This window comes from Erithacus rubecula, assembly GCF_903797595.1.
Source record: "Erithacus rubecula genome assembly, chromosome: 1".
Classification (NCBI taxonomy): Eukaryota; Metazoa; Chordata; class Aves; order Passeriformes; family Muscicapidae; genus Erithacus; species Erithacus rubecula.
The window spans coordinates 87529125-87544149 of NC_136658.1; the positions used below are offsets into that span (position 1 = coordinate 87529125).

The following is a 15025-nucleotide window of genomic DNA, read 5'->3' on the forward strand; positions in this document are numbered from 1 at the left end:
ATGAGGAAAACATTATTGACATTATTTTCTATTTTTAATTTCTACTTTTCTATTTTTATAGTTGTTTCCAAAATGTGTGCGACAAATTACCAAAACTAGCATATTAATGAAAATGATAGCATAGATAGAATCATAACAGAATACTGGGCTTGCATCTTGCATTTTCATGCAACTTCACTGAATCATTATAAGACCACTCACATAAGTACTTTTATAGAAACATAAAACAAAAAAACCACATTTTGCTATGTAGCTGTAATGTTTCAACTCTAGGCAGATCTAAAAAAGAGCAAGAACATTTTGCATTTAAGATTATATTTTCATTAATGATGAGCATGAGCAAAAAGCCATGGGTTATACATCAGTAACAATAGGAACAGACACATCATCATTGCTCAGTCACTGTGTAAGAGAAAAGCTGTCAGCTGGTCAGTACATCTTGCCTCAATGACATCTTGTTTTTCACAAGGCTGGACACCTTACTCAGAGCTGATGATTTCAGATAGCAGAGTAGTAATAGAAAATAGTCTTTATTTTAAAAATAGTAAGCAACCAATGTCAGCACACTCCTTAAGGACAGCATTGGCTTACTTTCCCATCATATATGTCTCTATGGAACTTGTTAATTTTAGCTAAACCATGGAAAACTTGCCACAGACAAGCAGTGTTACTGCAGCTGATTCAAAGTGAAGTGCATTAAAAAGTTATTTTTACTGAATTCAAGACTTAATTGCAATGAAAAGCATTGAATTCTGGGATAATAAAAACCACAGCCTTGGAAAACTGTCAGTAAATGTACTCCAAAGAGTGAAAGAAAAGTCTTATGGAACAACAAAACATCATACATTAAAGAGCTAAGTATTAAATCAAAATGGCTTTATTTTTTAAACATCTAACAAGAATAATTCAGCACTGAGAATCTCATTTATATGATGTTACATGACTTGCATTATAAGTAAAAAAATATTTTAAAAGAAGAAAATTTTAAGTCCCTCTACCTCTTTTTTCATTTAAATCAATAAAACATACATTTCCAGAGAAAAAAAAAATCTGATTTACACCATTCAAACCCCAAAATAAGCATTAGAAATTTTACTTCTCTACAGCAGATCGCTTCTGTGATTTTGATTGGTAATTTAACGCCATCTTAGTTTCCATGCCAGTGTAGATAGCAACACCTGAAATTAGACAACTTGTTTTACTAAAGATTGCACAGGGCAGTAAAGAGCACAGTTCATCAGATTATTATAGTCTGTCATTTCTTTAATTCTTTAGTTTGAAGAAAGAAACCACAGATTTGGATGATAACCCAAAATTAGAAATGGCTTTATCATCTTGGTACTTAGAAATTTTAAGCAGCATTTACATCACATTCCAGTCACAGTTCCCAATTGTTAAAGTGTTTCTATGTAACGATAAACCTCATTAAAAAGTTGTAAAACAAGTGACCCAGTAGAAATTATAAACCCAGTAGTAACTGTAGCCTTATAACCTTGTTTGGTGTTAGCTTATTACTTCAGGATCCATTAAAACAGTCATTAGAAGTATTTACCAAAGATTTTTTCTGTGTTCTTTAAAGTGGCTCCTCTAAGAAGCAGATTTTCAGATCCTAATGGCCTGCAAAAGGTATTACAAAATGTAAACATTTAGAGAAAACCAGACCTTAGTGGAAATCACATAAAACAGGAAATTAGTTCTACTAAAAACCTTTTATTTTAACGAATTACAAGGTATATTTAAAATTTTAAAGAGAAAACTAAAAATAGATAAACAGATGTCTAAAATTAAGCTCACAATTTCACAACTCATACCTTAAACCAATGCACCTAAACACCATAAAGATTCAACATTCTAATCGCACAGTACTTATTTTTTAAAAATATTAATTCTATTATTTTTTAGGTTTATATAAACTATAGTGTTCTGTATGTTATAACTACTTAAGGACAATTCCCTCCTATGTTATTTTAAGTATAAATGGCATACAAGATACTTTTGATACTTGTTGTAATAATTTTTTTAAATGACAATAAACATAGGTAAAACATTTTATTGAAGAGTATGGAAATTAATGTAGGGACCTCAATGAAATTTAAATAATATTCTGGAACATGGTACGTACACTAATCATCATATGAGTTCAAAACCAAAGACTACTTTACAGACAGACTGCATAGCACAACTGTCAGATTCTATCTATATAGCAATAAAAAACCCCCAAAAAACCTAAGTTCATTCAGTGTTTTCCAATGTTATTCAAAGTGTACTTGTGGTATAAAACTCCAAGCAAACAGGGCCACAGTTCTGATGTAAAACCTGAAACTAGTTTCAAGAAGCGAGTGGAACAATGTTACATGAATGACACAGATCAATCGACAGTTTCCATAGCCCACAGTGACAGAAAATAATGTATTTACAGACACACTGAGGTCACGAAGGCACTTATCCAGCACTGAGGTATTCTCCACATGCTGGGATCTAGGATAGCACTGCATCAAGCAGCTTTTCTGTCCTATTGCTTTGCCTCTTTGTGGCAAGAATCAGAACAAAATCAGTTACAGCAAACTGGATGTTGCTTCTTTGAACACACAGCACCATGGACTTTTTATACAGAAGTACAAACACACTAACTAAAATTAAACACACAAAAAAAAATTTGACGTGTTCAGACCCTTCAAAATCTAAGAAAAATTAAATACACAAGTGATACTATTTATATTATTTAGTGCACTACCAAGATCTCACACTAATGGGGCAGTATTGTCAAAATCCTATCAACATCATTTACAAACTAAACATATTTCAGATAAAATTGCAGTTGAATAAAGACATTAAAATATTAAAGAAGAGAAATATGATTAGAAGATGAAATATCAATTATTTATGAAATAGCAATCTGGAATTTTCTTAGAGAAAAATATTCTATCACTAAAACAAAGCAGCACAATATTGGTGAACCAAAGGTAATTCTCATTATTGATACTTATTCAATTGTGAAACATTTAAATATGTAGAAACTCTGGATCTCCCCACCTTGCAATAGGCTCATTCCTATCATGGTAAACATTTATCCGACCAACAAATCTGAAAGGGAAATATACAAGTAGTTTAACAGTATTGCTAATAGATTATTTAAGAAATATTTTCTAGAAAGTATGTATCACAGACAATATTTTCCAACTGAACAGGCTCCAATTATCCAGAACATGAACAAGAACGTAAGAGATTCATACAGATAAACACTTAAAACATGAAAATACAAAAATACACAGGATGGTAACTTGACATACATTTTTCATATAAAGAGGTGTAAAAATTAGGGATAAATCTTCCAAATAGACCCATGAACAAAAAATAAAAAGTCTTATTCCCTAAACTACCTGAGATAAGTCAGTGCAGTTACTATCTTTTAAAACATCTAAAGCCTACAACTAAAATCAAAGCTAGTAAGTAATTTTTCCTCTGAAGATGTCAGTTCATTTTATCTGTATGTGGTGCTTGACCCTGGGTAGCAGCTAAGCACCCATCAGCCTCTCACTCCTTCTCTCCCCAGCAGGGAAGAGAATTGGAAGAGCAAAAGCAAGATCTTGACAGTTTAATAAGTGAGGGGAGAAAAAAAAAGTGACACAAAGGTGACCACACACCACCTCCCATGAGCCTGCCAATGTCCAGCCAGTCTCCAAGCAACAGCTTCTCTGGAAGACTGCCCCAGGCCCCCTGGTTTTATTGCTGAGCATGACACTATATGGCACAGACCCTCTGGTCAACTGAGGTCAGCCATCCTGGCTGTGTCCATCCCAGTCTCTTGCCCACCCCAGTCTATTTGCTGGAGGGGAAAAAAGAAGAACATGAAGTTTGACACTGTGTAAAAATTTGCCAACAATAGCTTCAACCATGGTGTGAAATTAATGCTGCTTCAGTCTCAGAGCAACATCACCACACTACACTGCTGCTAGGAAGAGAACTGACTTCATTCCAGCCAAACTCAGAACACTTATTTGCAATACTACTGTCCAAGGGGATAACCTAATGCAAAGGGGACTAAGCTGGACATTAGGGTTCTCAATGGCAGAGGAAACTGTGAGGATCTGGTGGGTGTGTTACCCTGAAAGGGAACCTCTGAGGCTCAGAGGAGTGGTAACCTGTCTGCAGGTAGGGCCATACAACATGGTGAGGCCACATCTGAAGACAATAATACACAGTTTGCTATGATACATCATAATACAGAACAATAAATGTGCCTTTTGCAAAAAAGATTCATGACTCTGTTCTGTTGAGAGGTAAAATTACAAGTAAAATCAGAGGAGATACAAGCTGACTACCAATAAACATTTTCATTATTTGTGTCAACAGCTGTTCCAAAGAATTTCACCATCTATACTAGCATGAGCTTCAACTTGCAGTCATTCACTTTGAGAGCCAAGTATTTAAAAAAAGGATCAAGTGATGGACTTGATACTCTAAAGAACCTGTTCTCAAGTAGATTTCTAAACCAGCTTTTTAATCACCAAGATCACAGAAAAGAGATATTCTCACACCTCAAAAAATAAGCAATGTTTTTTCTCCATCTTCCAACAGTATTTGCTGTCAAAGGAGTGCATTTTAGCTTGATATCACATTGTTTCTGTGTATTATTTCAGCTAATTTTTACTGTGGCAAAAAAAATAATTGTTCTCTCAATGCTTTTGCATTACTATTAAGAAACCTCAAAAGAGGCTTTTCAAGATTTCTCATTAGGTTTATGGAATTGTGTACAATTATTTTTCAAAACATTGAGTATTGTATGACTTTATACAACTGTAGACATTTTTCTTCATGTTCTGCATTAAAGTGTTTTCCTAATCATGATGGCTTCATGCTGTCATTAGCCAGTACTTCAAAGTTATGATGTGAGACTCATGGTTAACAACAGCAGACGAAAACCTGTACTTCAAATAGTCTTGACAATTGATATTTTTTCTAGCTGACATCTCTCAGATCTGATTAGATGGACAGTGGCTTTACTTTGTAATGTGACTGATGAAGTTCTGTACCAGGACAAAAAGTGCTTGCCATTTTCTTATGGTTCATTAGTCTAGAATGTTACCATTATCTTCAATCTGCAATATCTCTGCAAGAGTCTTTGTAAGCCACTTCAACATTTTGCGTGTTATTTGAATTAAAACTTGATAATATAATCTGTAAATCCATTTAACTGGGTACACGTAAATGACAATATTTTGCAATACACTGAAAACAAAGGAGTGAGTGCTACAGACAACTTCTCCATATTGTGAAATACACTCTTCCCTCTGGAGAGACTCACAAACTGTATATGACAGAGAGGGCATGGGTGCCAATATCAAGAAGTATACTAAGTATTAGCAAAGCTTAGTTTCTTTCTTATTTTTTTATTAAAAAAAAAAAAAAAAGAAACTGAAGTTCTAAAATTTTCACACATTCCTCAGTGGATTGCTTTGTGCCATGCCCCTTTGGAAATCACTACCCCAGAGCACACCTAGAGAGCTACCTGCAAAAAATGATTATGGGTGGAAGACTCATCTGCCTTCAAGCCCACTCTGAGGCTCACTCTAACCAGAGAGATGCAGCCAGTATCTTTGCATTATGACACTTTCATGATTTATTGCTCAGGTACCTTAAATGAAACAGGTAATAATTATTGTCTTACTTATAAAGGTCGGGCTGAGGTTGCTCACATTCAATGGTAGCATGTAGTGCATCAATTTCTTGTTCATTGTGAAATGCCTTTGTGTCTTGAACAGCATAGTAAGTCTGGAATTAACAAAAACATGTAAATAAAATAAAAAAAGAACAGACATACAAGACATTAATCTGTACATACACTGCAGTTCAGCATGAAATTTACTAACTTTTATGTAAAAGCTCATAAGTCAAATAAGAAGCATCTCCAAATACTCTTATTTGGGCATCTTCTTACATGGTCTCTTCCAATCTTTTTTTTTTATGATTCTGCAGTTATGTTCAAGTACCTTGCAGTGCACCCATAAATCAGGTTACCATGAAAGCACTTAAATTCAAAAAGTTAATGTATTACCACTGCAATCTTCATGCCCATACTGGACACAGACATAACCATAAACAAATGCCTTAACACTTTTCATAAAATAATATTACTTTTAGAGAAATGAAGTCAGATGGTAGAAACACAAATTACACAAATTCGTGTACCTGCTTACAATATAAGCATGAGGTCATATTGTGATCTGTGTCAAAAATCAAATGCAAACTTTGCCATAAAAAGAAAATGTAGAAAATCTAATTACTTTTTGACTGGATTCACCATCCAAACCAGTTGTTGTAACAAAACATGTTCCATCTCCTCTACTACTTGACAGGAATATTAAATCACATGGGAATTTTTCATCTTCTTTTACCATTACAATATCTCCAACCTAAGGAAAAAAACCACAAGAAAATAAAATGCATGTATGTAGCAGCCCAAATTTCAGATTTCAAAATTAAAACTTAGATTAATACAAATAGTTTGAAAATTCAACAATTTTTATTTACACCAGCATTTTACCACAAGAGTAAAGAACTACAGAGACATCTCTGGAAAACTGAATTATATGTTGTGGAATGACTGAGATCTGCTGTTTCTGGCTTTCCTCTCAAGATAACCACCCTGCAATACTGCCTTACTAGGTTTGCAACATTATTTGAGAGGTGGAAGATATTATCCTTGTTTTGAGACTAAATACAATGAAACTGTTTCAAAACCACCAGGAGATGTGAGTTGCTCTTAGACACAGCTGAAAAAGCCAACAATTTAGTCTGCTGATGAAAACAGGATACCTTTATAGCAGATTTTTTGATTAGAAGTCTGTCCTATTTTTATCCATGTTTAAAGGTGAGCAAAATAATTTTTATTCATGGAAACACAGGCAATATTTTACAGCATGTTAGAATGTTCTAACAGAACGGCTAACCAATTATAAATTCAAAATATTCATGCAAATCTTCAAGAAAAATTAGTTTTTCTACATTTTTGAAGGTTAAACGTGGGAAACACATACTCTACATTCTAGGAATATCAGGGCTTTAATAAAAATCCCATCAAAAATAAGTAATTTTTGCAATTTTTCCTGTAGATCAACATCTGTTCAATATACTTTTAAGTCATAATTTATTATAATATGATTCATCTTAATCTTTGATTTTGTTATATGCTTACAAAGCTAAATTCTATCATCCTTAGCAGTCAGCAGGTGTCACTTAATTCCAGTTTAGCAAAACAGTCAGACAAAAATCAGCAGTAATAACATCTAAAAGTAAAATTTCAGAATGATCATAAAAGATGATTTATCTCATTGTAGATAAGAAAAAAGTTTCTTTTTTTTTTCTTAATCAACAGCAATGAAAAAATGCAGATTGTACACATGGCACAGGAGAACACAAACTCTAAGCATACCTGCAACAATCAGGTACAAATTCTCATTTTCCTAAACCCAAACCAAATAAAAGTACTAGTACACAGCATCTTAATAAAATTTAAAAGGTGTTCCAGCATTTGCCACAATGTCAGCCAAGGATGCAAAGAGGACAGGGACAGGTTCTTTCTGGTGGAAAGTGGCAGGACCTGAAGCAGTGGACACAAGCTGGAATGTGGGAGGGTCCACTGCATTTCCCTTGCCATGATGACTGAGCACTGGAACAGCTGCCCAAGGGAAGTAGTGGAATAGTGGAGTCTCCATCCTTGGAGAGACTTAAAACTTGTCTAGCAAACAGCTTTTGGTGGCTCTGCTGGAGCTGGGGGCTGGATCAGAAAAGCTCCAGAGATGCCTGCCAACCTCAATCATTCTCTGATTGTGTGAGAAAGAACTCAATTTTTTAGTAATTCTATTTTTCCTTCTTTAAACAAGTGTTCTCAGGCTTTAGGTGCAGAGGGGTCTACTTTATACAACCTAGTCTGTTTTCTCTTGTAATATGGATCTGAGAATTTCACCCTTTTACAAATACACACAGACATCCCTTTCTATGCAAGGTATTTTCAAGGTCTGTCTCTCCTATCATTGAGTCACTCAATATACGCTCTCTGAAAGGCAATAAACAGGGGAAAAATTAAGAAAATATGGGCAATAGATTTACCACTAAAATTCGAAATTCGGTTGCATGTTACTTGACTATTTTTGTTTGGAACATTTAACTGGTTAGTTAACACACTGGAATTCTTAAATATGTGATGTCCTAATTTTCTTTAATACCAGGAAGCCCTAGGCAGAAGCTATCACACTCAAATGGAAGATCACAGAAGAAATGCTGTGAACATTGCTGATACATTTATGCCCAAAAATAGCAGAGCAGAAAAAGACATCCAAACAAACATATTCAAAATAAGAAAATCCCAAACAAATACCAAATTTTCTGAGTTTTAAAGAAAACAGGGTTAAGAAGTTAATCTGCTCACAAAAAAACCAAAAAACCAAAAAAAATCCCAAAAACTAAGCAGCAAAAATTAATTTCTGAAAATATACCAAAAAGAGAATGTAGCAGAATTCACAAAGTCAATGAAGAGATTGTGTTTTTATGAAGAGATGGGTTTTTGAGAAAATATTTAGTGTGTTGTGTCTGTATGTACACATGTACATAGCACTGCCACAATCAGGCTTAAATAAATTATTAATGTGCATAATAGTAATTATACCCTATCCCAGAGAGTATTCAGACCAGGCTGAATAAGGCTCTCAACAACCTGGTCTAGTGCAAGGTGTCCCTGCCCACAGCACAGGGATTGGAACTAGATCATCTTTAAGGTCCCCACCAACCCAAAGAATCCCATGATTCTGTGATAATCACAGGGGATAGAAAATAGGGAAAAAATATTCCAAAAAAGAAATTCCAAGTTAAAAATGGAAAATGAAAGCAACATTTACAGAAGGAGTTAGTTAATTCCAGTTAAGCAAAACAGCCTGATAAAAATCAACAATAGTAACATCTAAAAATAAAATTTTAGAATTATAATAATAATTAAAATTTAACTAATCCCATTAAACTTATTAGAAGATTTCTTTTATTAAAATATTTTATTCAGAGGCATAAAACCAAAAATGAGTATACTGTTGGTCTACTCATTAAATGGAACAAAAGCTACATCATCATACTACATTTCTGTATAACTTGTTTTATGTGTGAAGCTTACAAGAAGAGTGAAGTAAAGTCTGACTCATGAAACCTGTTAAGTCATAGTTACTTACTCTTAGTTTTCGGCTTTGCTTTCTAACCAATTTACCGTGCTGAATGAAGTGAACAGGGCAATGATTTATTGCATTGTCAGCTTTATGTCGCAGCCAATCTTCATAACCCTAGAAAACAGTGAAATGGAAATGATGCAGCGATGCACATTTGGCTATAAAGACATAGAATAGCTCTAGCTTGTAAGAAAAATTTTAAGAATTATCTTTGTAAGGGAAAAAATATTCTCACTAGGACAAATGAAATTGTGATACAAGTACTAGAGTTGTACTGGATAGCTATGAACAAGAGCATTCATGATTACAATTAGTCAACAAACCCATGTATTTTAATGAAGACATTTGGATGAATAAGGGTTTTGAAAATGTAGAACAGTTTCTGGTATTTAAGTGATCATCTCTTGCTTGTGTTCTATTGACTCAAGTTAAGTGCACAGTACTTATAAAAGCAGTTGACAAGAAGGTAGCAGTGTAGGCAATATATTTTGGAAGAATGGGACTTTTTCCTGCAAGATTATAAAAACATGACATGACAAAAGGTTGTCATATTTGAGGACTGTCATACAATTAAGTCAAACCTTGCAACCATATATGTGATAAACTGTTGTGAAGAATATTGTTTCAAGAAACTTTGCAGAGTATCCTATTTTTAGTGCTCAATTACCCTATGAATTTGTGTTTTTTACAAGCAGACAAACTAAAGAATAGGGAATCTGCAACTTTCTATTGAAAATGTCCTGCCATATGACAAAGACTGAGACTGACAAAGTCATCAGCGGTTAAAGATGGAAAATACCTCTTGCATTCCATAGCATTTTTAGATCTAACTCTCTTGAGCACATTTGGAAATTCAAGGCAGAACAAAAATATCACTACCTTGGATGTTCTCAAAAATAATCTAGGAATTCACAGAGTGTATATGCTTGTATATTTATATGTATATGTGTGTATGTATGTATATTTGTGTAATATGCTTCCAGGGACTGGTACAGCTCCTCAAGAAGGTCTCAAAATCTATACAAGTTGTTGGGAAGAAAAATCAAGGAAATACACAGAACTGCAGTACCAAGCACAGCATGTCATAACTCAGGCAGTAATTCTTACTAACAGGAAGACTTTAAAGTGTAACATTTTAAATTTTAAGAGTGGGAAAGCCACACTAAAATACTCTTGGCATGTATCACAACTTTTGCTAAACAAGAAGTGCTGAGTTTAACTACAGAATATACTCAATTATAAATAGTTATCACTGTAAGGAAACACAACTTTCCATAACTTCTTTGAAGACTCACAAAGGAAAAGGTCTGCATTCAGCATAAAGACTGTGAAGGCAGCAGGTTATCTGCTACCTATTAAGGGACAACCAAAGCTATCCTCTGCTTTGGGGCTATCTGGGGTGGAGTTAACTTTCTTCACACCAGTTCTGTGCTGCTGTGCTTTGTACTTGGGGCTAAACCAGTCTTAGCTATGCCCCAGTGTTTTGGCTACTGCTGAAGAGTGTCAGCATGAAGGCTTTCTCTTCAACTTTCTCCCACAGCAGACCAGCAGGCTGTGGAGGGGGGCATTGCTTGGACAGAAGACCCAAACTGACCCAACTCTCTCTTTAGTTTTACTTTTGCTCACTATATTACTCACCTGTTTGATAGCTGTGACAGTGATGACAAACATAAGTGGAAGTCCACTTGTAACTGGACTAGTAGGTGTATCAATAATTAACTGCAACAAAAAGAACAAGTATTTTCTAGTTGTATTTTTGTGAAAGTAAGCATTCAATCTTTCAAGTAAGATCTTCCAAAAAAGTTCATCAATATGTTACAGGGCATCAAGGAATTTTAATTTAAAAAAACCAAACAAACCAGTATTTCAATGCAACTTCAAGAACGTGTACTATGCAGATATAAGAAGATACAATACTGTAGTTAGATCACATCAATATCAGATGTTAATGCCTCCTAAAAATGTCCACTTGCAAGACTTTAAGGAAGTATTAGACTGGAAAGCTGCAGCCTTGGAAGAAAAATTATAGAGCTCCATTAGAAATTAGTATGGCACTGGCTTTACATGTTATACAATAGAGCTGTTCTCATGCACACAAAGAGTAAATTCTGAAATACTGAGCTGGGGCTTCTGCAAATATAAACAAAGAGGCAGAATTCACAGAGGGTGCGCAAATGACAAAATCTAAGCTTTCCTGGGAATCTGCACTGCTTTTTTTCTACAGAATCTGGTCTGCAAAGAAAAACAGCTTTTCATTTACTAAGATTTTTATTATTTAGAACAATAAGTGACTGTGACAGGTTCAGAATTAAGACATTTAGAAGGCAGCACACTAGGTATTCATGGAACTAATTTCAAAAGCAAGTATTTATGTACCTCCCTTAGCTAGCATCATATCAGTACCTATTATTTCACTTCTCACAGGCTTTGATCATAGTACACTTGGAAAACTGCTGTTGAGACATTACTTTGTTATAAAATAGAATATTTTTGTAAAACAAAAAATTGTCTTCAACAGAATTTATAGTAACAGTTTTATTGATCTGGATGTTTCTTGCAAAACAAAAATTACAGAAATTCTTTTTAATTTTTTCAAGACAGGTCTTGCCATCCAAATAGTGATGCTGTTAAATTCTCTTGAGATTAAATTCATATTGACAACCTGTAAATTAAATAAAACTCTTTTTATCACATCATCAGTGTAAAAGGCTTTCTAGGCTCAATCAGTTACATCCATGGTCATCAAAATCAGTTAATTTTCAAACCTTTTTCAACTTCTCCCTATTTTAGAAAGAGCACACAATTTACTGGAAAATTAAGACAGCTTACCTGAACAAGGAAAATGATGAGAAAATAGAAGTTAGCTATTCTTCTGAACTGCTCAAACAAATTTTTTGGTATAAAGTTCCAAAACGTGTACTGAAAACAAACGCACAGATTATGAGCATATGTGAAGAAAATATTATTCACATTCCATTTTAAACTCATATTTCAAGATTTAAACTAAACAAGAAGCAGGAATGTTTTTGTTACTTGGTTTAATATTTTACTTAATTTGAATCTAAATTGACAATATATTCCCAGAATAGTATAGTTTTTTTCTGAACTGTGATAATTTTTGTACTAGGGACTGCAATAATTTTTAACTAGCAACAACACTTGTCCAGAGTTAGCGACCAGAGTTAATTAGTTATGGAATGGTTTATTTAAAGCCATTTATGGATTTTAAAAGCACCTCAGTAATTTCAAAGAGCATTTTTAATTCATTTTTATGTTGTGTTCATGACTTGAGATAGGTGGCACTAAGATTTAACTACACAGTAATAGCAAGACAACCAAATAAAAGCTATCAGCCTTTCTTTTTTTCCTTGGCAGGGACACAAAAACACTCCCCAAGATAAACTACAGTAGTGAATAAAGAGTAAGTGCTGTGCATTTCTGTACTGATCTTACAAATTACCACAAGTGTTGTAAAATGACATAAGAAACAGTACATAAAGCTGCAGACAGAAAATGTAAAAACTTCAAATTTAAGAAGTCATGTAAAAGTGATAAAGAACCTTAAAATAATCTAGTCCCCATCCTCTGCCCTGCAGCAGGTTCAAGTACACTCTTTTTAGACAGCTCACTCTGTAGCTCCAGAAAAACATTGTAAGGATTACTTATTGGAACACATGCAAAAACTGTCAGCTAAAATTTTGTGAAAAGGTTTGAAAAATGGCTTGAGAAAACTAGTGCTGCATCACCTTATTATCCAAATTATCCTTTGACACATAATAAAATGACAACTCCAATAAAACTTTCATTTCAAACAAGATGGGCTAAGAAGCTTATCCTAATTTATTTGCTCTGTTACAAATGTGTCTTGTCTCCTCTTGGCAGATTGCACTTATACTTGCTGATAACCAAATTACTCCATGACCTAGACATCTTCTGAATTTGGCCCTGAAGGCAAAGACAGACAGAGCTCCAGAAGGAAAGTACTCCTATAATATCTGAAGACAAAAAGAATCCATGAGAAATATACTTTATATGTATATGAAACTCTATTATATAAAGCAATCTTTTTACTTCTTGGGAGTTAAAGTCTGAACATGTATAAGACATAGAAATGGAATGTTCTTCTTCAATAGTGTGCCAAAAATGAGTATTTATCCTAAATATGCCCTAAATTACCACTTAATCCTGCATAATAGCTAGTTCTGTATTAAATCACCTGTGAGCAAGCCAAAACTCAGGCAGGCAGACACACAACAGCTAGAAAATCAAGTGATCCAGTCTTGCAATCAGAACACCTTTCATCAGACAGGAATGCAGTTTGCACTACCCATTATCCAGCTACATGGAATTTTCAAAGAGAACGAGTTAGACTTGATTATTTTTCCTTCCACAACAATGGTGATCATTCAAATCTGCTATTATGATAGATGACCATATGGATTCCATTCAATGACAAGAATTGCATATTTTCATCATTATCAGGTAAGTCATCTTTGTTTTCTAATTCTATCCCTTTATTTTTTAAGAATCTCTGCCTGTTGGGAAAGAAAAGAGAAAAACATTTGTTTCCATTTTTCTGTTTTGCTCTTTTGATAGAAATTCTATTTTTTCCATGGTAAAGAGTCTTCTGACCACTAGAATTTTGATGATTTATACAAGCCCCTCAAATCACCATTCATTAAATAAAAATGTAATCTCATATGTAATAACTTTCACTTTAAATCTCCTAGTGGGTTATTTGACTAAATGTCTGGTAATAGCATTTTATTTTTTGACTAGATATTTAAAATAACTGATTGAGGAAGCAAGGAAATAAATTAAAACAACAATCCATAAAATAGTTGTTCACCTTTACCCTTGGTATCCAATCCTCCTCAAAGTCCAACCCTAGCTCACTGCTTTCCCTGCCAAGCTGTGGTCTACCACAGCTCCACCTTTGATCAGAAACTCTCTTAGGTGAATAAAAGTGAATAACATGGGAAGAAACCACTTTTATGGTTGAGAAGTGCTTCCTAAAATGGATGCTTCTTTAACACAGACTACTTCTTAAAACTTTATTTTTAATCTGACAAATTTTAAGCACTTTATGACTCTGTGTTTCAGGCATACTAAGTATGTCTTTATTCTGCTCATTCATCTTCAACAGAGAAGTAATGATTTTTGCAATTTAAGCAAGAAAGGACACGAAGATGTTTAGACAGACTTTCCCCTACCCAAGCCATCAGTAGCTCAGAGCTGTACCTACAAATGGGCAAGTAATGTTTAATCAACATAATCATCTCCCAGAGAAGCAACAGAGGGGGCTGCCACTCGGAACAAGATTTATCTCATGACTGCTGCATTCAAGAGTTTCTCTACCCTAGTTAGGCAGGTACAAAACAAAAAAAATTCAAGAATAGTCATTAAAGCTAGTAATATTAAATCTACCAGATTACTGTGCCAAGAGTTAATTAAATCATCTCTCTTCTTCAGATAATTTCTAGTCATGTTCTCTGTAAACTCTTGAAAAGTAGTTTATGTATATTTAACTACCCTTTTTTTCACTACAATTCACTTAAAGATATAAGTTTATCAAAACAGTTACACACTATTTAGACAAGCTTTCAAGCTGGAGATGGCTTAATTGAACTTTTCCAAATGCTACCAAAAATCTAGAGGTCAGAGCACACAGGTGCTTTGTGCATAGAGGTAACACATCAGACACCCAGCAGTAGTAGTTATGCATTCAGCCACAAGTAGAACACATGGTGCCAACAGATGCATCTGAAGCACGAGCAAGAGGCTGTAAGATCAATCTGGTGTCAAAATAGCATAAT

At 34.2% G+C, this 15025-nt stretch overlaps 1 protein-coding gene across 6 annotated transcripts in view; it reads right to left on the reverse strand.

Annotated features, from left to right (window-relative positions):
- The window catches only part of ATP11A (ATPase phospholipid transporting 11A), a 117126-nt gene that overhangs the window by 36747 nt on the left and 65354 nt on the right, over positions 1 to 15025 (reverse strand). For all 6 annotated transcript variants that reach the window (XM_079323176.1, XM_079323177.1, XM_079323178.1 and 3 more), the window contains exons 3-10: positions 12039 to 12128; positions 10848 to 10928; positions 9216 to 9323; positions 6285 to 6413; positions 5669 to 5772; positions 3034 to 3084; positions 1553 to 1617; positions 1097 to 1178 (exon numbers count right to left, since the gene is read on the reverse strand). In XM_079323176.1, coding sequence (XP_079179302.1) covers positions 1097 to 1178; positions 1553 to 1617; positions 3034 to 3084; positions 5669 to 5772; positions 6285 to 6413; positions 9216 to 9323; positions 10848 to 10928; positions 12039 to 12128 — 710 coding nt within the window. The remainder of the gene's footprint in view (positions 1 to 1096; positions 1179 to 1552; positions 1618 to 3033; positions 3085 to 5668; positions 5773 to 6284; positions 6414 to 9215; positions 9324 to 10847; positions 10929 to 12038; positions 12129 to 15025) is intronic.